This window comes from Camponotus floridanus, unplaced genomic scaffold, assembly GCF_003227725.1.
Source record: "Camponotus floridanus strain SB8 unplaced genomic scaffold, Cflo_v7.5 scaffold16, whole genome shotgun sequence".
NCBI lineage: Eukaryota > Metazoa > Arthropoda > Insecta > Hymenoptera > Formicidae > Camponotus > Camponotus floridanus.
In genome coordinates, this window is record NW_020229281.1 from 2,265,375 (window position 1) to 2,287,022 (window position 21,648).

General features: G+C 32.1%; 2 protein-coding genes and 1 long non-coding RNA gene across 6 annotated transcripts; 1 reads left to right on the forward strand and 2 right to left on the reverse strand.

Annotated features, from left to right (window-relative positions):
• Positions 1–3,569: 3,569 nt before the first annotated feature.
• On the reverse strand, positions 3,570–5,434 carry LOC105255840 (ras-related protein Rap-2a). Its single transcript, XM_011265359.3, has 2 exons — positions 4,981–5,434; positions 3,570–4,912 (listed from the first exon to the last, which is right to left on the reverse strand). The coding sequence occupies exon 2, from the start codon at positions 4,709–4,711 to the stop codon at positions 4,166–4,168; it is 546 nt and encodes a 181-aa protein (XP_011263661.1). The 5' UTR covers positions 4,712–4,912; positions 4,981–5,434; the 3' UTR covers positions 3,570–4,165.
• A 1,606-nt stretch (positions 5,435–7,040) lies between these two features.
• LOC105255842 (phospholipid scramblase 3-like) lies at positions 7,041–20,988 on the forward strand. 4 transcript variants are annotated; one of them, XM_025407017.1, is made up of 7 exons: positions 7,041–7,334; positions 14,727–14,950; positions 17,645–17,743; positions 18,194–18,387; positions 19,287–19,436; positions 19,909–20,067; positions 20,257–20,987. In XM_025407017.1, exons 2-7 carry the CDS (start codon positions 14,833–14,835, stop codon positions 20,284–20,286), a joined length of 750 nt encoding a protein of 249 aa, XP_025262802.1. In that variant the 5' UTR covers positions 7,041–7,334; positions 14,727–14,832; the 3' UTR covers positions 20,287–20,987. The 4 variants fall into 4 exon arrangements, with proteins under 4 accessions (XP_025262802.1, XP_025262803.1, XP_025262806.1 ...); XM_025407018.1 differs by having other exon boundaries at positions 7,041–7,319; XM_025407021.1 differs by lacking the exon at positions 7,041–7,334 and adding an exon at positions 7,349–7,418 and having other exon boundaries at positions 20,257–20,988.
• LOC112637386 lies at positions 8,052–10,219 on the reverse strand. The gene is made up of 3 exons (XR_003122529.1): positions 9,644–10,219; positions 9,011–9,380; positions 8,052–8,329 (listed from the first exon to the last, which is right to left on the reverse strand). It is a non-coding gene; the product is annotated as an uncharacterized LOC112637386 (long non-coding RNA).
• Positions 20,989–21,648: the final 660 nt, after the last annotated feature.

A 21,648-nucleotide genomic window follows, 5' to 3' on the forward strand; every position in this document is an offset into this window, starting at 1 on the left:
GAATTCGTTTTTCTTATTACAGATCTCTTGCGATAACAATTTTCTGATGCCGCCTTAGAAAAATAGCGCATGCAATCTTGAGAGTTGGACGCGCGAGAGACACGTGGCACGGCTCTCTTACTCTCTCTCTCTCTCTCTTTCTCCTCCTACAAATATATAAATAGATTTTTCAAGTATATCAAATACTTGGTGAGCTATCTAGGCAGACGACGGCCTTGTGCGTCCTTTGTGTTTCGTGTGTATATGTACCTATTACAAGGTATTATAACAGGACGAAAAACGTAAGAAGTGTGCTACACAAGTCAAGTGATGACGGTGATTTTAAAACGCTTTACAAAGAGGCCCTTCGATCGAAGCCGAGAAAAGGCTTCGATTATTGTTATTCGATATACAAAAGGTGCGGAGTTACGTGATCACAGCGAGATGCTAAAAATTTTCCACGAGACCATGACAAAGTAGTTGGCTTAAAGCGAAACGTTTCGTTCCTTCGTCTTTGAACCACAAGATAATTCGCGACCGCAGTTTCCGGCGCCAGCCTCGTTAATTTCCTTTTTTCTTGCCTTTTTTTTTAACATACGAGGCTCCGGAAAGAAAGAAAAAAAAAAGAATACAGAGAGTGCCGTTCAAAGATTGTGCATCGATAGCGCTCTTTCACAATATTTAAAATTCAACACATGTTCTCTCTCTCAAAGTATATGAACCTCCTCCCAAAAATATCTAAGATCGACCTAACTACCAATCGTAGAAATACTGTACATCAGTTCATTATTTTGTTCTTTTTTTAGTGTTTTATTTAGCTCTTAATTTTTCCGCAATTTCCCTCTAAAGTACCGAAAAATAGTATTGCGCGTATACGATTGAAACAATACACGCATTAAAATTATAAATTAAAATACGGAGGCTATACAAATTATAAATCTTTTCGCAAAACAATATCTTTCAATACGATCGCCAAAAGGATGATGAGAGACTCTAGTTTATATTTCTATTTTGCTTATTTAACTCTTAGATACAACGAGCTTGCTAAAAGATTGTTCACAAAAAATTTAAAATCTGAAAAATCGACAAATTGAATATTGTCAGAAGATAGATTTGGGACTTCTCTAAAAATTAAATTCAGAGAAAGATTTTCAATCTCGGAAAGTTTTGGAAATATAAAAAAATAATAATTCTTTTATACATCCAAGAGTTAAATAACAACGCATCAAACTGAATAACACATAACCACTGTTGTTACGCTGTGTTTATCGCTAGAAATGATATTTAACATCAGATAATACGATTGATCACACACGAGAAATATTACACACACCTTATCACTATTACGGTTCACGAAATCGACTAAATGATTAAAAACTATCAAGAACTGATTACTGATATGATGCGAAAGAGAAACAATTTTTGTCATTTATATATTATGAAGAGGATGCAAGTAAAAGTATAATTATTATTACACTTTTTTTTATATTTTATAATTATATTTTTCACATTAGTTTCTTATGTGCTCTGAATTTTAAATTTATTTATATTGCAATTTTGTCGATAAAAATAATGTATTACTTGCATCCTCTGAGATAACGAAAAATATGATTATAAAAATTTATAAAATTTTGTAATTGCATATCTTTAGAATTAAAGAATAATTTTACATTTTTGATAGTAAATTAATAAGTGACAAAATTGACAAAATTTTTGAAGCACTTGATCAATTTTACGTTACTTACGAGAAAGAGAATTGTCGTGTACTAAATTCTTTTTACATGCATCAAATTTTTGCACTTGCAAATTCAACGATATTTCATACAGTAAAATTGTGGTTTTTTTCTTTGAAAGCAATAAAAAGTACCGTAATTGCAGTTCTGAATATTTTCAATTAATAATCATTTGATACTTTTGTAAATATCTTTAATTAATGTTCCATTATTACATAGAAAATTTTTTTAATGAAGTATATTTAGATTCTACAATTTTTTATGTAAAGAGATACAAATAATGTTTCTCAAAAAAAATTTATAAAGATTTTATTCTCATTTGACATTATGGAGATTCTGTAATTTTTGAGATTCTATTATTATTTATCATTATAGAAATTTTGTGATTTCTGAGATTACGATACTTTTCATATTGGTGTTGTCATTATCAACAATAAATAGTAATACGCATTTACAATTTGCAGTTGAAGGGATCAGTGCGAATTCCCGCGATTTTTTTCAAACTCTATTATGAATAAACTATTGTGCTCTGTCATTGGTGTGTAAAATCACTCGTTATAAAGTCATCAATCCCGTAACAATCAAGTTAAACGTGCAGTCTTGCAGTTTATACAATACAAACTTTTTTTTACCGTACAAAGCTTACAAATTACAAGTTTAGATTGACATTATTACGTTAATTAGCCTTACGAAACGTTCCTCTTAATTATTCCTATCATGTGTCACAACAGTCTGCAATTTTGTTACATTCTAATAAATTAAAGGTTGTCTTTGACTTTTGACCTTCAACTTATTAAAATTCGATTTTATATCACTATTATAGTTTGCTTTGTTTCTTCCGCATATTAAAGTCTACAAATACAGTATTGCGCTGTAACAGACATTAAAGCAAAATCAAAATAGGTATTAGTATTTGCTACACAACGGATCACAAGAAATCTCACAACAAATTGAGTTATTCTTTAATCATTAGAATGTCGCATATAAAACTTCATTCTTCTAGTGTCTTTCTTTCTTGCGTGCAATAAAATAGTTAAGTGATAAGACTATACAACCAATATATAGGATGTTTTGATTTTTAAAGTATATATATCTTGGAATATTTTAAAATGTTTCGAAAAGAAATTATTTAAAGGCAAATGCTACAATTAGAATGTCTCTCTAATTCAACATCCCATTTCTTTGAAACATCTTTTTGTATTTTTAAGAATCAAAGATATTTATCGGATGATTAAATTAGATGAAACATCCTGTACATTAATGTCTCCAACAACGTTTCCAACAAAAACGTTTAAATGATGTCTCGCTCTCTCGTTAATCAGCCTCCTTAGCTTAAATTAAATATAGAACAATTGCACAAAGAAGAATGTACTCTCAAAACCAAATCACTTTCGTACTATCTTTTAATGAGATGGATCGTGTAACCTTCGCACTACTACTGCAAGCAAATCATGCGATATATCCTATTAAACTTTCGCTCTCAAACTTAGCCCCTTATCGCTGAATCTATCACCGTACAATAAGTCGACCATCACAGTGATTCCTTGAAAGTCTGCGAGTATTTCCTCTTTTTTTCTTAGCACAGCACCCAGTCTCAATTTGTGAACCAGAACGCAAAACCTACATGCGACAATTTTATCTGAAATTGAGCAGAAAGCCAATATCGAGTTTGGTTTTACGGTTTTCGACACTTCTTTTCTCACGCGAGCGGAGTATTGGTCCTTTTGCCGAGGAAAAGCTACCTTGCGCTCGCTTTCTCTCTTTCTTAAATCTATATTATTTATATATATATATATATATATATATATATATATATATATATATGTATGTATATGTATATGTATATATATTACAATAATATTACATACAATAATACTATATTCGCGTATAATAAAATATCTGTGTTTAACGGCCGCCGCTTGCCGGACGGTCTTCCGAGTTAGAAAAGGAGAGAATCATAGTCCTCCGTTGAAAAATTCATACAACGTTCAATACAAGTTAGTCTTGGTAGATGTGCTGCACACTGCGTAAAGATTTCCAGGTCTAAATGATTTTCAATCGAAGATCGAAGAAGTTCCCAGGGTCGAAGGGATTTTTGGACCGAAAAGATTTCCAAGGTTGAAGATATTTCCAAGGTTGAAGATATTTCCCAGATCCGAGGAATTTCCAGAAGAAAGATCCTCCAGGAGGGCAACACACTGACGAGGTCTGTCCAAAAGCCACTATACAACGTATCTCTCCTTGGCATATATCCCTGCCTCTCCACGACTCGAAAAAGGGCTGCGAAGGAAAGTTCCAGGATAACCGGCAACGAAGCACGCCGATGAAGAGGAGAACGACGAGCTCTTCCTCCTAACATCGCAATAGACACTGTACACACTGTACTATATTTTCCTTCACCTAGTTCGGCCCGCGGGTAAATAATCCGGGCCATCGGGGATTTTGATTAAGTATTAGAGGACGCTGCAGCAGCAGTAGGTCTTCTTCTCCTTCTCGGGGCTGAAGTTCATCTCCCGCACGATCTCGGCGAACATCTCGTTGACGTTGGTGCGATTCTTGGCGCTCGCCTCGACGAACGGGCAGCCCCAGAGCTGCGCGAGCTGGTGGCCCTCCTCGGTGCCGACCTCCCGCTGATGCTCTAAATCGAGCTTGTTCGCCACCAGCAGCACCGGCACGCGCTCCGTGCCCTTGACGCGCGTGATGAGCTCCTTCATCGCCTTGATATCCTGGAAGGTCTGGTGATTCGTCAGGCTGTAAACGACGACGAAGCCCTGGCCGTTCTTGATGTATAGATCGCGCATCGACGCGAACTGCTCGGTGCCCGCGGTGTCGAGGATCTCGAGCACGCACGGCGAGTTGTCCACTTCGATCTCCTTGCGGTAGAAATCCTCGATCGTCGGATCGTACTTTTCCATGAAGCAACCGGACACGAATTGCACCGTGAGCGCGCTCTTGCCCACCCCGCCCGAGCCGAGAACCACCACCTTGAACTCGCGCATCTCGTCGTCGTCGTCGGCTCCTCCGCGCCTCCTTCTACGCCGTCGCCTCCTCCTCCTCTTGGACGTGTCCAGGACCGCGCCGGGGTGTGGAGCGCCGTTTCACCCGAGATAGGCAGAGAAGACACACACGCAGGAGAGACAGAGAGAGAGAGAAAGACACGGAGGGAGGAGAGACAGATAGACGGAGAAAGAGAATAGAGACTGGAATGAGACAGATTATCGCACCTTCTCTCGCCAGCGCAGAATACACACTCGAGCACTTCACCTACCAGCCAGGCTAAAGAAACGAGACTCCCCTCGTCCTCGTCGTCGCCCCCGTCCTCGCCCTCGTCGTCCTCGTCCTCGCCTCGTCGCGACGACAATCCGCGCCCGTCCTCCTCCGTCCGGCCGCGAACAAAGGCATCGACGACAAGAGTTACGCCGAGTCGGAACTGTCGAGCGAGAAGCGGCGAGACGGATCACGCGACTCGAGAATCGACCTGCGCCGCCTCGTTGCAAGGCTGCCACGATATTACGCGGCTACGCGAGGACATGACGATACCGGGGCCCGACACCGCGCGCTTTATACGTAAGCACGTACATGGAAACGACGACGACACACTCGCTCTCTCGGCTCTGATCCGCCTGCCTGCCTGACTGCCTGCCTGCCTGTCTTTCCGTCCGTTCCCGTCTTCCGTCCCGTGGCTCGTCGCTGTCGTCGTCTTGTCTGCCTCCTCTCCTCTTCCTGCCCCCGCCCCTTCCCCTCTCCCCGCCGCACGTCCAGCCCGTTCAACCCAGCAGATCTGACGTGAGCGACGCCGCCATCTTATCGCCGCCGCTAGACTTTTCTTCGAACGAACGTCACGTCAAGTCGATGGGTCATCGACTACGCGAACTATGCTAGATGTCACGCGCGAATGAGCCTCCATTTTCTCTCCCCCTTCACTCCTTCGCGACGCGGCGAATGTATCGCACTTTTTGGTCTCTCGCGCGAGGTATGAATCACTTACTTTATTTCGGAAAATCTTTCATGTAATTTGTATAGTAACGATTTAGAATAATGTTTATTAAGACATGAAATTTAATAATTTCTTAAAAATAATTTTATTGATTCGATTTTATTGTATCGCATCTTTAATTTCATTATTTGATGATTTTTACGAGTATCATGTAATTCAATCATCTTTCAAGGCATATCTTCCGATTTACGCATGTAACGCATAGACTGCATTACTGTTGCGCAGCGCTTCGAAATCGTTCCGTTTTATCAATATGCATGAAGCGCTTTAATTATTCGGAACGGTGTCTGCGAATTCTATGCGCTAATACGATTTGAAAATGGTACAATAATTTGAAAAATAAATAAAAATATAATAAAATATTAACTACAAATAAAATAAAAAATAAATAATAAATATAAATAAAAATTAAAAAAAAATAAATAATAATAAATATAAACAAAATTAAATAATAAATCGAGGTAAAATAATATATTAATATTAGCTTGGCTTGCTTTCTTCATATCATTTTTATTTAAAAACAAAGTTATTATTTCATTAGTCTCTTCAATTAAAACTGGAAATTCATGTAATTGTTTTTTCATCGTCACAAAGAGTCTGTTATCCATTATTACGTTTCGAACTACGCATGAAACGCATAGATCGCATAAATGCATCAATGCATCACTGCCTCAAGTCGAGAGGGGTGGAATCTGATTGGCCACGTCGCCAATTGGTCAATTCAAAATAGCACTCTCTGATTGGTTAGGTTAAGTAATCGTTGCTGGTTACCCTAGGCACACGTCGATATAATTGGCTGTAGTCAAACGGGACGCTCCCAGTCGAGAGTAGATTTGCTTTGAAACATCATTCTATCTTTGTTCTACATTCCATGAGAATAAAGATAATGATGTTTCGCAGCATTCATAGTGCAGTCTTGACCGCAGCCAAGGAATGACGGTAGATGTACATACAATTATATAATATATAATTATATTTTTTAAATTTCTGTGTTTAGATCATCCTAAAAAAAGAGAGAGATAGTAGGATAAAAAAGACTATTTTTTATTAACAATAATAAACGACAATAAATTTTACGTTTATCAGGAAAAGCCATACACTTCAAGAAGCTGATTGATCGACTTGAAATCCGACCAATAATGGCGCGACCGCCAAAATGACCGCAAGTTTTGTTTTTTTCAGTTACACTTTTCGCACATGAGGTGTTACCTAATTTTCTCATAAAAGATAAGATTAGATAAAAGATAAGATGATAAGATTAGGCAGATTGAGATGCCGTCAGCTATATTTCATATATTAATGACCCTTTGTTCTCTTAATTTTTCTTCCAGGATCTATCGTTCCGCGAGTGCAAAACGAGGCGTATACGTTGGTTGTGTTCCAAAATTCACTGCCAGTACTGAAAATATATAGTTTACGTGATGTACATTATAGATTTTCAGTACTGGCAGTGAATTTTGGTACACAGCCGTAGAAGAGGCAGATTCGCGATTCCTGGCGAAGTGCGGAAAACGATCAAGCGAGGGAGGAGTCACCCTTCATCGCCGGATGCGAGTGTCACTCTCTCTTATCTGCCAGACAACGCTATCCACGACCTTGCCAACTCATAAGTAAGAAGCAACCGAGTGAGTCGTATTTCGTTGCAGTTGTTTTAGAATACGATATAGGCTGTGTATTCATATGTCGACGTCACGTGTATGCGTTTACTTGTAAGTGATGCCAGGATTACAATGGGCGTAAACAGCACCGTGCATACTATAGCTCCAAAATGAATGAGAATTTTAAGCGAGTCACATGTTCATTGATAAATAGTCGATGGAAATATATAGTATTAAAGATTCGTGATTTTAATAATATATGTATAATATATGTGTAATATGTGTTTGTATGTACACATATATATATGCATACACGGCATATTTTCTGCGGAATAAACAGGTTAATTGATCTTTCATTTACAGAATTGCACTAGTATAATTTTCTAAATACTACTTGAAATAGTGCATTACGAGCATGGGAACATTATAACAATGAGCGTTTTAATGAGTAATTTACACTGTGCAACTCGGGTGCATCACAAATGAATTGTGACGTAGAGGTTTATAAAAAGCGCACATAATTATTTCAATTTCAAGACGATTTCCACTCTAAGGAAATATAATTATATTAAAGATGTGAAGAGAGAGAGGGAAATATATAATAATATAATAAATAATATATAATAATATAATATAATATATAATAATAAAAAATATATGATAATATAATATATAATAAATAATAACATATTTAATGTAACGTTTGATTTCCGTTGAAAGAACGTAAAGCTATATTATATAATATTATATTCGTCATCCCAATTAAATATAAAATTGTATAAAATCTCCAAGTTTCTTCGTATCGAATGTTCTACTTTGATAGGTTTCGGCGTAGACTAACGTTTTTAGTCTAATCGCGAGCTACACACAATTACTTTCTTCTCGCTTAACATACGCGACTATCATATAATCATCGAATAACTGATTCATCTCTCGCATTACGAATTATCCTCGATGACGAATTCACACTGACGAATAATTTCCATGAATATCGGTCATGTGATAACGCAATCTCGCGAAAGCTAAAGAGAAATAGAGATAGAAATAGATAAAAAAAAGAAAGAGATATGAAGATTAATGCATGATATTTTAATTATTGAGATAATTTTTAATCGAGTCTTTGCTTCACCTCTTGCTTCACTTACAACTGCAGTATATTTTTAAAGATATGGACACAATCATCAATCATTCAGATGTATGTGTAATAAAATTTTAAAAAAAATTCCTTTTTTTGTTAATTTAAGATTTTCTTATATAATTATCTTAATAAATTATCTAAATAATATAAATAAATTATCTAAATTATCTTAATAATCTCTTATTATTACTATCTTATTATTATTAAACTATATTATTATTATATTATTATATATTATGCATACAATATTATGCATATAATTTATTTATTAATCGTATCAATTTTTACCTGTATGATAATTTTGTGGTATACATTTAATAATTTAATAAAATAATCATAAATAATAAATAATTGGGAATAATTAGCCATAATTAATTTTAAATTGTTAAGTGTATACATCAAAATAATAATAATAAAGTAAGTTTATTATAGTAGGATTTGTTCGCTATATGTATACTGATCGCTTTTAGCATTAGGTATTACATTTCCTGCATTTTATCTTTTAATCTCCTTTCGTCTCTTTCCTACTCCCTCCCTCCTTTCCTTCCTCCTCTTCGTTCTTTACACTTATTCCGTTTTAAAATGCTGAAAACACAATAGACTGCAGACTGAAGCGAAATCCGACGCGTGAGCGCATCGAGAATCGCAAGTAGATGGACATCTCGAAATAGGTCGACGAAAAATTGGCGGCGCTTAGGGCGGGAAGTCGGAGGACACGCGCGGTGCCGCAAGACGAGGCATGCTCGTTTCCCGTTGTTTCGTTGCCGGTTTGCCCGTTAGTTCGTTCCGCCGCCCGGATCCCCGTTTTCGACGTCCGTTCACGCGCCATTCTTCCACGTGAGTGCAAAGATCGTGCTTCTAATCGCAAACGCTTTTCGCGCGAACAATACGCAAGCACTGCGTCCAATTTGTAATGTTGCTTTTTCGCACTATCCCTGATAATGCGACGAATTTTTAATGACATTTTCATGAGCGCCTCTTAGAAATTTTTATTTCGTTTATATTAGTATTAAATAATGAAATATTAATTATTGATTTTATATTATTTATTATTTTATTTGTTATATATTATTTCATTAATTATTTATATTATTTTATCTTTGACGTCTAATTTCAAAGAGATTTCCCATCAACTTGAAACCGACAGTCTATCTCTAAGATTTTTAAAGATAATATCGTGAATTTTTATTCTACTTACGAGATCCGAGAGCTTAATGAATTATGTCGAATTTAATAAGATCTTGGTTATTGCTTGAAATTCCATCGTTTCGGATCAGTCACGAGCTTTGATTTTGCAATATCGCTGTCACTATTGTTAGAATACATCGGTTCTGATGATAAATATAGATAAGATGCTAAAGAGGCGCTCGTGCAAAGAGCAACGTGTTTCTTACTCTTACTCCCTATCTCCTTTCCATAAAAACGGAAGTACATATTATTATCGTATCTATCGTATATTATCTGCTCTTTTGAGTACGCGTAGCACGCATCTGTGTGCATATACACAAAATAATTTCTATATCGCTTAAAACGAGTAGGTGCGATTGCAACTGCGCTTTCACGTGACATTTTCAGCGGTTAACTTTTTTTTTCGCCAGAACCATGTCTCTCGAAATATCACGGATCAGGTTAGTCGGAATAAACGTGACATTAAAATAATAGAGCGACGCACACGCGCGCGTGATAAAATACATTGCCACTCATAAATCATAAGTACTTTATTCAAGATTATTCATCCTAGCACGCACTAATTTTGATTATTACTGCACTGTGTTACCCATTTAAACAAAAGGAAAAAAATTATTTGACTATATTTTATATACAACAAGTTTGAAACAAACAAGAAAAGAAATTTTAAAAAATTAAAATTTCATATTATTTAAAAAAACATAAATATGTTATTAATTTTAAATAATAATAATTGAGGTTATTTTATTCCGTATTTTATATTTTTTTGCATGAGAAATCACCTTCTTTGTCATCCTTCATCATCTTGTAGAAAAATAATTTTAAATTCTGCAAAATAAAAGCTTAATAAATACTTGTGAGTGGTAATATATTTTAAAATTGCAATAATTTTTTTATAAATTTACAATTAAGGAGAAGAAGCGAAGAAACGGTTGCTGGGGGCGAAAAAACGAAGGATCGATCCTGATTCGGTCCCGCGACCTTGCGGTATGCAAGACGCAGTCTCTCCTCGCACACATGAGAAACGGATGACATCATCATCGATGAAAGTGTACATAACTGAGCAATGCATCACACACTTTGCTTGGCCACTGTAAACCACTGATCGAAGCGTTTGCTTAACTCGAAATCTTTCCCTCCGTCCGAATGAAAAATATGTCAAAAATGCGGTACCTTCATAAACATCTAAAAGTTTCAGACATATTTAAATATTTTTTTTAAACAAATTTTATGATTAAAGTCTCTTTTCTTTTAGTGAAAAATTCATAAGCGAATCATTTATTGCAAGCTCTCTTTTTCTAGTTAATCACTCAGTTTAATTTTAATTATAAGTTAATTATAAGTCTTGATTATGAAGTCTTTCAATGAAATCTTTGTTAAGATAAAATTAAATTTCAAAATTATATTTGATGAATAAAATCTTCCTTTGTCTGCTTCATCGCTAGAATTTTTTCATCTTTCAATCGTAAAAATTTCATTGCATAATTAACTAAATAATGTGTAATTCAAGTATAATATTTGATATAGTATTTGTATGAGAATTACTATAGCAAACATCAAAAAAATGATTGAGAAGCATTTTTGACATACATTTGACTGCGCCCGAGAGTTTTATCAGTCCTTGGACATTTCATAGATTGGGCGCATTCAGCGAATTCCCATTTCCGAGGTGCACAATTGCGATTCGTATCTCCCTTTCTTTCTCGCGGATTCCAATTACAGATACACACGAGGACATTATCGAGGTGTTTATTCATTGATAACGAGTATAGGTAATGTAATAGTTTACGGGGTCGCATAATAAGCGATGATCGATGAGCGCCTCGGATAAAGAACGACTTTTAAGAGGGACTGCGACACAACACGGAACGACTGGGTGATAGTTTGAAAAGGGCATGAGTCATATGAATCTCAAATCGACTGGTTTCTCGATATTCAAAGTATATAATCACAGTTTGGATCGCGTACGAGGACACGTGTCAATATGGAGATTAAAGTGTTTGTTGAAATGACATTTCACAACGAACGAGATGAAGAGCATTGTCCCTGATATTGTTATCTTTAATTAGCATCAGATTCATGTAGAGGAATCGTTAATCTTCGTTATTACATTATCTTAAACTATTATTATCAAAAATAAAAAATTAATAAATTAATAAATTAACAAATTTTAGAATTAGGAATTTATTATATTATATATAGTGTATATACAATATACGGCACACACAATGAAATGATATCGATTTGACTTACATTCACTTGCATAAAATCATATAATCCATGTAACTAAAAAAATTGCTGATTTAAATATTTTTAAAAGAATATTCAATTCTCTTTGGTTTACACTTTGACATTTACTTTCCGCTCCAAAATATTGAATTAATAAAATTTATTAATTCAATAATGAATTAATAAAATTATGTAAAATACCACACACAAGTAGGATTTTTATCTCTCTTTTATATCTTTTTTACTTATTTATATTTATATTATTTACATCTTTGTTCATTTTTTTAAAGGAACGTTACAATTAATAAAATTTATTGAAAAATAGTACATATTACTTAGAATTTTACAATTTATATAAAAAATTCAGGATATATCTCTAAAGAGAAAACTTAAAGTATATAATCTGAAATCTAATCATAGTCAAATAATTTTCCGGGAAATCAACGTTGAGTCAGATATTGATCATTAAATATGGGTCCAATATAAACACAGATTTCGTTTGCAGATGCGTGACATCTTGTAAAAATTGTAGCGAAAAAAATCATCGAGGTCATATATACATACATCATGCATATACACACATATGAAATGAATGTCGAACGAGGAAACCATCAATTGGGCTTTATAAAACCTTTATTCAAGGCTGTTAAAAAGTAGTACAATCCGATATAATGCTCACGTGGGGCACGTCCAGTGACGTAGGCAACCTGGCGATTTCGTCTTGCTCCAGTGATTCACGAGATGCAACAGAATTCCGTTATAATTCCGGTGTAAAAATAGCTCATAAAAACGATTCTTGTAAATCGCAGTTTTTCCTCATCTTGCTTATGAAATACTTTACTCGATTTAACAACTTATTTATATTTTCAGTATAAATTTTTTTGCTTAATATATATGCGAATGATAATTTATAATTAAATAATTGTTCACTTTTATATAAAAATTTCGATTATACACATATACGTACATACACTATATAATATATATGTAAAAAATTCTAAATAATCATGCATAACATATAAAAATATTTTAATAAAATTATGCGAACCTTAAATCTAATACATTAATCAGATATATAAATTCTACGATGAATGTGTTGAATAGTAAACAATTAAAAATAATTAAAACGGATATAATAAATTCATGATAATTCATGATAATCAACTATTGTAAAGCAAAGTATTGATAATGGTCATTGCGCTCGCTTTTAAGTATTTAATCTCTGATTATCTTTCGTAAATTCCACAATAATTAATGATTCTTCAAAGTGAAATAATTTTATATAACAACTGACTTGATTTTATTTTTAAGTACCATTTGATTGATTGAGTCACAAGCATGCAAGCGATCTTGTAAAAGTGCAATTAAATATATTCTACATTTTAATTCAATATTCCATAAATTTTCTTGTTCTAAATTTTTTACATTGTAAACTTTATATAATTTTTGACACTTTTATTATAGAAATAATAAATTAATTAATTTCTAGAAATATATAAGCATTCTTGCGTACTATATTAAGAATAGATATTAAATGTGAATCTCTAAAATATAAAAATATAATAATTGGCAGATATATACATATGTGTTTAATAGATTTCTATTCCAAAATATTCTATATAAAAATCCCAAGATTTTCTGTTGATTTCTCCGAATTATGCGTGACAAACATCCTAGATTAAAGAGAAGAAAAAGAATAAGAGCCTCTCCTTTTTACGGAATTATTTAAATAAAAAAAATGTATTCTCTTTACCATGAGACTCTGTCTCTATAAATAATAATCAAGGAAATCTTCCAAAAATATTTTAGCAGTTAATGACTGTACTGCTACCAATTTAGGCGTAACAAATCGTGAAACAAAGGACGGTTATCAATGACGAGAGAGAAAGTTTTATCAACGAGACACCCGAGATCTTCTATACATTCCATACATGCGGTTGCATGCGTATACATGCATATTACATGCATACATATGCATTACAATGACCTTTAAGAGGCGAATACCGCGAGCGCGGCAGGGACGATGACCCAACAATTTCAACAACGTAAACAGTATCGCAGTATATGTATATGCGAACGAGTATCATCGTATCGTACGTGAACAAGCAGCCTCCGTCATCGGTTGACTTGTTCGGGAACTAGTACTTCCTGATGGATCTTCTCCGTCGGTAGAGATGCAAACATTTATTTTTTAATATTATTTTTATTTGGCATAGAGAGTTTTATTTTCCACATGTTTGCGTAATTACAAAGCTAGTCGGAATTCTTTACAAGAAGAGCTATTACAAACTCCATCTAAAATTCAGACTATTTAAATCCAAAGACTCAGAGAATCTATATATTTTTGATATAAAATTTTGATATTATTTTTGATATTAATTCTCAAGCATTCTCTCTCTCCCCAATTTGAAAAAAGAGATTTAAGCCTGTTTTATTACATTAATAATTTGCATTATTAATAATTACATTTATATTCTTCATTTATATATACCTTTAATTTAATATAAATTAATTCTGTATTCCCTCTCTCTTTCTTTCTCTCTAATTTGAAAAAAGGAAGAATTGGAATTCGTTTTATTATATAATTAATTTGCATTATTAATAATTACATTTAATCTGTAATCTTTTCCTTTTTAATTCAATTTTATTAATTCATGTAAAAGGTATAAATTATAAATCAGAACATTTCCCTGATTGAAATAGCGATATTTTAAATATTTTTTTCAGGCTGGAATTTTTTATATCTTATGTTCTTCCGCTTTTAAAATATTGTCTTTTAAATATCTAATATTTGTATTTGGATTTTCTTTCTCAATACACTATCGCTTCTGACTCACATTTTTATCTTTTCTTCGAATTTTCAGATAAATTTCTCCTCTGGTACAGTTTATTTGAAATCCTGCTGGTACACCTGGAAAGTTTTGTTTGCTTTGCGCGCGGGAGGGACGAGGTTGAGCCGGAAGAAGAAGAATGGGCGATCAAAAGGACCCAGTACCGCTATCCTCGCCACCCCCATATTCACCCCCGGTGGTGGAAATGCAACCGTCGGTCGCAACAGCACCACCGCAACCGAATGCGCCAGTACCAAGTAAGAGCCAAAGATTCTTGATGTTCGAGATCTTTTTTTCCAGTACCTTGAGATTAAAGTTGAGTCTAAGCACGAAAGTTACTCTTCTAATATCTACAGCCGTATAATTTACGATTGTACATTATTATCTTACAATTACACTCACTCAATCACGCCTCAAGATTTATGTTTTTGAGATTTAATTAAATCTGATATGATTTAATTAAATCGTTTGAAGGCGGATTTCAATTAGTGATTTCGACTAGATTATATGCATAATATATGTAATTGTATATTTTAAATAAAATGTTACAGAGAGAGAGAGAGAGAGAGAATGAAAATCTTCTTCAATTAACTCACTAATATTTAAGGTCAACCACGACGGCGGTAGTTAATTTGGCTTGATTATCACATTTTTCTGCTCTTTTCTCGTCTTCTACTTGAACCTAGATAAGGAAGAAAATTTAGTTGACTCAATTCTCCGAGGCAAATTCCGCATTCGTGGGAGGTACTTAACAGGATTAGCATTTCTTGGCGTCATCTTCACATCGCAATTAACTAGCGTAAAAATAGAGTTGTTTGAATTCTTAAGACATTAACGTTAATTAAAGAGCGAGAATGCTAGTTATTTGTTATCATTAGCATCGATATTTTATTAAATGATCGTCATCGTCAAACAATTTTTGTTCTATACTTCTTAATCAGTCTCATTCCATTTCATTAAAAAGAATATATAAGAGAAAAGTATAAGAGAAATTATAAGAATAATAGAGAAAGTATAAAAGAATTTTGTTTAATTAATGTAATTTTACAATTGTGTCGAGGAATGTTTATTAAAAAATTTGTTTATTTTCGAACACATTGAACTGTATTTCCTCCTACAAGCCGCGATGTTGTGATAGTTTTATCGTCAGCTATTGTCAAACTACTGTCTAATTTATCCAGCTGTTTAATTTATCCACGATATCGTTTTGGACGAATCCAATATCACAATTTATACAAGACTCAATATCATAATCTATATATCTCTTTTTTTTAATCATAATTTAAATATTATCACAACTAATATTAATATTATCATATATAATAATGTACATATATGTATATTTCATGTTTTTATATGCGTTTGAAACATTTGTATCTCTACAAAATAATATGTGTAGTCTTAATTAAGGATTACATAATATTATTGATTGCCACAAACATGCTATTATCATGAAACGCGTCTACCTGATTGCGCTTAATGTCTGGTTTCTATATCTCTTGCCAGATATCGAGAGGAGAGGGAAGGAAAGAGAGTGAAAAGGAAAAATCGTAAGCGAGATCGATTATGTTATATGGATGGCTGGAAAACTTTTTATTTTAATGAAAAATCTTTGAGAATTACATAAATCTTGAATTTTTTGCTGTGAATCGCAATAATCGGAAAAATATCGACTCTGTCTTACGTATTTCGCGACATTACTCTGTATGTTGTTTTCCGTCATACATTGTTTATCTTCGAAATGATAAATGAAAAAATAGGAAAATAGGAAGAAACGAGGGTACCGTGGAAAAATTTTATCTCTTGCTCGTCTTGACGAGAGTGGAGAAGAAAGCTGAAATATAAATTCTGATAAGTCGCAAACGTTATTGAGAAACGTTTCAGATCGGAGTAACAATTATTTTCGCGACATTATAATAATCGCGATCGGAAATGATGGATGACAGTGGCAAGAATTTTAAAAAATGACGTTAACCACGAGTTCTGAGTTGAAAGTACGAAAACATTAAAACAGTGGCCAAGGTTGAACAACAAAAATTTGAAATCCAGTTATAATAGCAAAAATAATAGAGACGAGAATCTCAAGCGAAAACTACTGAAGTTACTGACTATTATAAACCAGTGATTTTTAAATAAGTAATTTTATTCTAGATAATTATCTGCGCGCCGTTAATAATTACAAAGCATTCGTGGACAGAAATTATATGGCTAATGGCGATAATCAAATTTCGATAATAATAGTGGTAAATATATATTCAAATTTCGATTTCGATAAGTGATTATGCGGCGTCTTATACAATGGACTCCGATAACCTTCGAATCTTCGTGGAAAATCAAAGTGAAGTGGATTCGTAGGTGGCTAAGAACTGTCCTTCAAAACATGAGGGCAATATTATAAATCCAACAATATTATAAATCCAAAAGGAAAGGCTGTAGCAGAGTTCTTACAGAAGTCAGGACTTTTTTTATGTTTTTTTAATATTGCATTTCGCGATTTTTTATGCGAAGCACTCTGTACACACACGCACGCACGCACGCACGCACGCACGCACGCACACACACACACACACACACACACACACACACACACACACACACACACACACACACACACATATATATATATATATAATACACACGTGTTGCTTCGATCAATGACAATTAATCTCATTATTCGAATAAAACTTATAAATCTTTATCAAAGATCTCTTTTATTTATCATTTTATTTACCTAATTTGATAAAAAATAATTACAAATTACACACAAATATATTTGACGATTTTTTAAATTTATTTATTATACGCATGCGTAATCTAACCATTTTTTGTAGAATTAGGTGAATATTTATATATTTCTCGGATCTTAAAAAATTTACATGAAATATTTACATAAGTTATTTACGAATAATAAATAATAGGTCGTTATTGCTTATCGAGCATTGTTCTTTCAGTTGGCTGGCTGTCGCCGAATACGACAAATCTACTCGGTTTGCAATACCTTATGGAGCTTGACTACCTTTCTGTGAAGCAGACATTTGGGCTCCTTCAATGTGAGCACTCGACTTTATTGAAAGATAAAAATAAAACCCTCTTCTTTGCGCGAATACATGTATTCGAGATCCGCGAAATTCGTCCAGAGCATCATTCACGACTAACTTTTCAAGCAAATGGAACCATATATAAATTTATTTCTCACATTAGCAATTTTTTTTATATTTATACCATGATAAATATATCATGTATAGTTACAAATTAACTATATAATTAACATTAATTATTATATATACAATTGAATTATTATATTTTCATTCTGTAAAAATGCATTACTAAAAAAATGCTTAAGGAGAATTATATTATAATATATTCGTGATGTAAATAATATTTTGTTTTTTAATCATTCATTGTTAGTGAAAAAATACATTAATAATTATATATTACATGTTACATTTTATGATATTATATTATATATACATTTCGCGTTATATCTCTTTGTGTGGCAGTTTTTAGCGGGCGTGATACTGGGAACAACTACGTTGTTATGGACATCAGTGGCGAACCAGTGTTTTACGTGGCAATAGAATCGAGCTTCTTTTCGCGATTACTCTCGTGCGAGACACCTACTTTCGAATTCATTGTCTATGATCGATATCGTCTACAAGAAATCCTGCGTATGATTCGTCTTTTCAACAGTAAGGTAGGTAGGTTTTTCTCTGCTATTGTATATACGTATCTATTATGACTGCTATTTCTGCAGAGAGTATTCTGCAGAAAGTGAAAAGATAATCAGAAGAGATTTTCCAACCTTGCATTCCTATGAAAAAGTTCAAATCAACACTTGTTTTTCCATGAAAAATTAGTTGATCATCGCTATCATGACACTCAATTTGAAATATTTGATTATCAGAATACAATTACGATTATCCTTTCTCAATTTTTATCAAAATAGTAACATTTATTAAGGAAAGAAAAAAATATATTATTATTTGTGTAAATTTATTGATAGCTTTTATTTTTTAAATTTCTTTAATTATATCTTAATAGGAAAAGTAATGAAAATAATTTAAGGACATTTTTCTTTTAAAAAAAAAGTTGGGTGCTATTATTCATAATAGTAAACTTTTTAATTAAAAATATTTAAAACTTTTAATAAAATTTTGAATATAAAATTGAAAAATTGAAAAATTTGAAAAATTTGAAAAATCTCAAGTGCTTATCTATAAAATTCACAGATATGAATAGGGAAAAGATAATATAAGAAATAATAAGATAATACTAAAATGTAAAAGTAATATTTAGAAGCGAAATGAGAACTACTGGCCTGTGTATGCCAAAGTTTCTTCACACGTGCAAATCATCTACCTGCTCTAACAAAAGTTCGCCCGTACTATCAAAGGATTCAATCAATACATTCTAAGGAGAAAATGACAATATCGATTTCCTTTGTAAAAGATTGAATAAAGAAAGCTTCAGATTATCTCTAGATAAATTTTATTTAAAAATAAAAATTTATATATTTTTCTTGTTATAATTAGCGTTTGATTAGTAGATGATTAAAGTTATTATTATTCCGGAAATAATAATAAATAATTGCAGACTTTAGAGGTTTATTCTGGAAATACTCTACTAGGCAGCGTTACTCAAGAATGGAGTCACTGCGAAATAGTATTCTATATTCGTGATGCATCCGGCCAGCCAGTGTTAATAATAAAGAATATCTCTCGTTTCTGTCAAATAATTTTTAAGGTACTTATAATTTTAAACCTACTAAATTTGTTTATTTGTCTATCTTCTAAACCTTTGGAAACCTTTGAAAATTTTATTTTAGATTATATCGATTATTAATCAATATAGATTATATGAAAAGTTAATAATTTCTATTTTAAACTTAATATTCGAAAGTAGCATGGTAAAAATTGATATTATACTATTTATTTATTCGCAAAATATCAAATAATATATCAAACAAATTACTTATATATATATATATATATATATATATATATATATATATATATGTATATATTGAATAGATTTTTTTAACTGAGAGAAGTAAAAAAGATTTTTAAAATTCACGGAAAATTCTCAATATAATGAATAATAAGAAATATAACATATACTTCGTAAATTTGAAGAGTATTTAGTTATAGTGAATGTTTGCGACTCGAATTGCACAAAAAACGGGGTTAAGAATCCTCAAATTTGATTAAATCTGCAGGTCGAATCCACAGATGATGAACATAGTGTCGGCACGATCCAGCAGCAATCGAGTGATGGATCGTGTTTTAACATTTCCGAGCTTAGTTTTGACATTAATTTCCCGCGCGATCTCGATGTAAAGATGAAAGCTCTACTGTTGGGAGCGTATCTTTTTCTAGTGAGTATCGCTTAGAATACCACAAACGATCAATTATTTGAAACAAAAATACAAAGGAGAAAATATATGAATTAAATATTCCGTGAAAAAAAAATTAAAATTAAGTACTAATAGATAAATATATATAATTGTTATATATAATTTTAATATTTAACATATATGTCATCATAATATTCTTGCATGTTTCAGGATGTCACAAACTACGGAAAACGAAGGTAATGATTCATTCATTTTAATATTTAAGAGAAAAATAAAACGCAAACTGCTTGTACAAGCTTATAAAAGATATTTTACACGCAGTATAAATAAAAATAAAAAAGACACGCATTTAGGATAAAATCTTACTAATTGTGGGATTAGCCACATACACGTATCGCTATTCTATTTTTTAAACACTTTACAAATAGTCTTTGCTTTTTGATAGTCCATGATTTTTATATATAACGAGAATATGTAAATACATTAAGCGAATACATTATACGAATTTACACGTGAAAATATGATGAAACTTGTATTTGTTGCCGAAAGCACAGAAATTTTGAGAAGCTCTCTATTTTTTATAAACGTGATAATCATTTATATCTGCTTAAATGATTATTCATTGCTTCACAATATATCTTTCTTTGCTCTAAATTGTCTTTCGAATATTAAATGATAGATAGTATAAATTACTATTTTTTCATACTTATCTCTCGCACACACAATCAAATGTTTATTCAAATATGTTAAGATTGGATTCACTTGTTGAATGCAATTTTAGTTTGTGTAAATACTTTGTTGCTATCTAAACTGTAATATTTATTAATACAAATATAATTATTTTTATAAAGATTTTATATAATGCAGAGTTAATATATAGAGCAGCACGGAGAGCAATGTTCAATATTATAAGACAATATATATTTGCATTAATGTAATCATATATTTTTGAAAAATATTTTCTTACACACAATATATTAATATTCATAAATTTATAAGAAAAAAACATTTATGTTTCATCAAAACAGAACTGTTTTTATATATGTATATGTATTCTATGCACATAGTTGCTTATTTTATATATGGATTTTCAGTATAAACATCTATGTTAAATAACTTGTACTATGTTTAAATACTTGTTAATAATAAATATGTTATATATATTTAAAAGATATTTTTTCTTAAAAGATTGTCCCAGGAATATAAAAACAAAAATCTTTATTATTAGTAAAAATTAAAAATATGCACGAAAAAAATATATTTTAAAAATATTTTCATTAATTTTGATTCGCATTTTTTTTTTCGACTATGTGATATGAATTATATTTTTTACTTTGCTTTTTTATAAATATTCCTGAAAAATGATTTTAGCATAAATATTTTTCATGTTAATATTTTTAAATAAATATTTTTTTTAATAACGGATTTATTATTGTTTATTATAAAAATTGGAATGCCAGACGATTCAAAGAAATGTAATATTTATTGCTAATTAAATATTATATATTAAATAGATGTAAAAAGATAGATTAGAGTAAATTCTTAGATATAAATTAAAAGAAAGAATATCATAGAATATAATAGAATATAATAGAATATAAG

Coding starts and splice junctions, on each gene's coding strand:
- LOC105255840 (XM_011265359.3), bottom strand. CDS start 4,711: ATGCGCGAGTTCAAGGTGGTGGTTCTCGGCTCGGGCGGGGTGGGCAAG.
- LOC105255842 (XM_025407017.1), top strand. CDS start 14,833: ATGGGCGATCAAAAGGACCCAGTACCGCTATCCTCGCCACCCCCATAT. Junction 18,388..19,286: donor TTCGTCTTTTCAACAGTAAG/GTAGGTAGGTTT, acceptor AAATAATTGCAG/ACTTTAGAGGTTTATTCTGG. Junction 20,068..20,256: donor TGGGAGCGTATCTTTTTCTA/GTGAGTATCGCT, acceptor TGCATGTTTCAG/GATGTCACAAACTACGGAAA.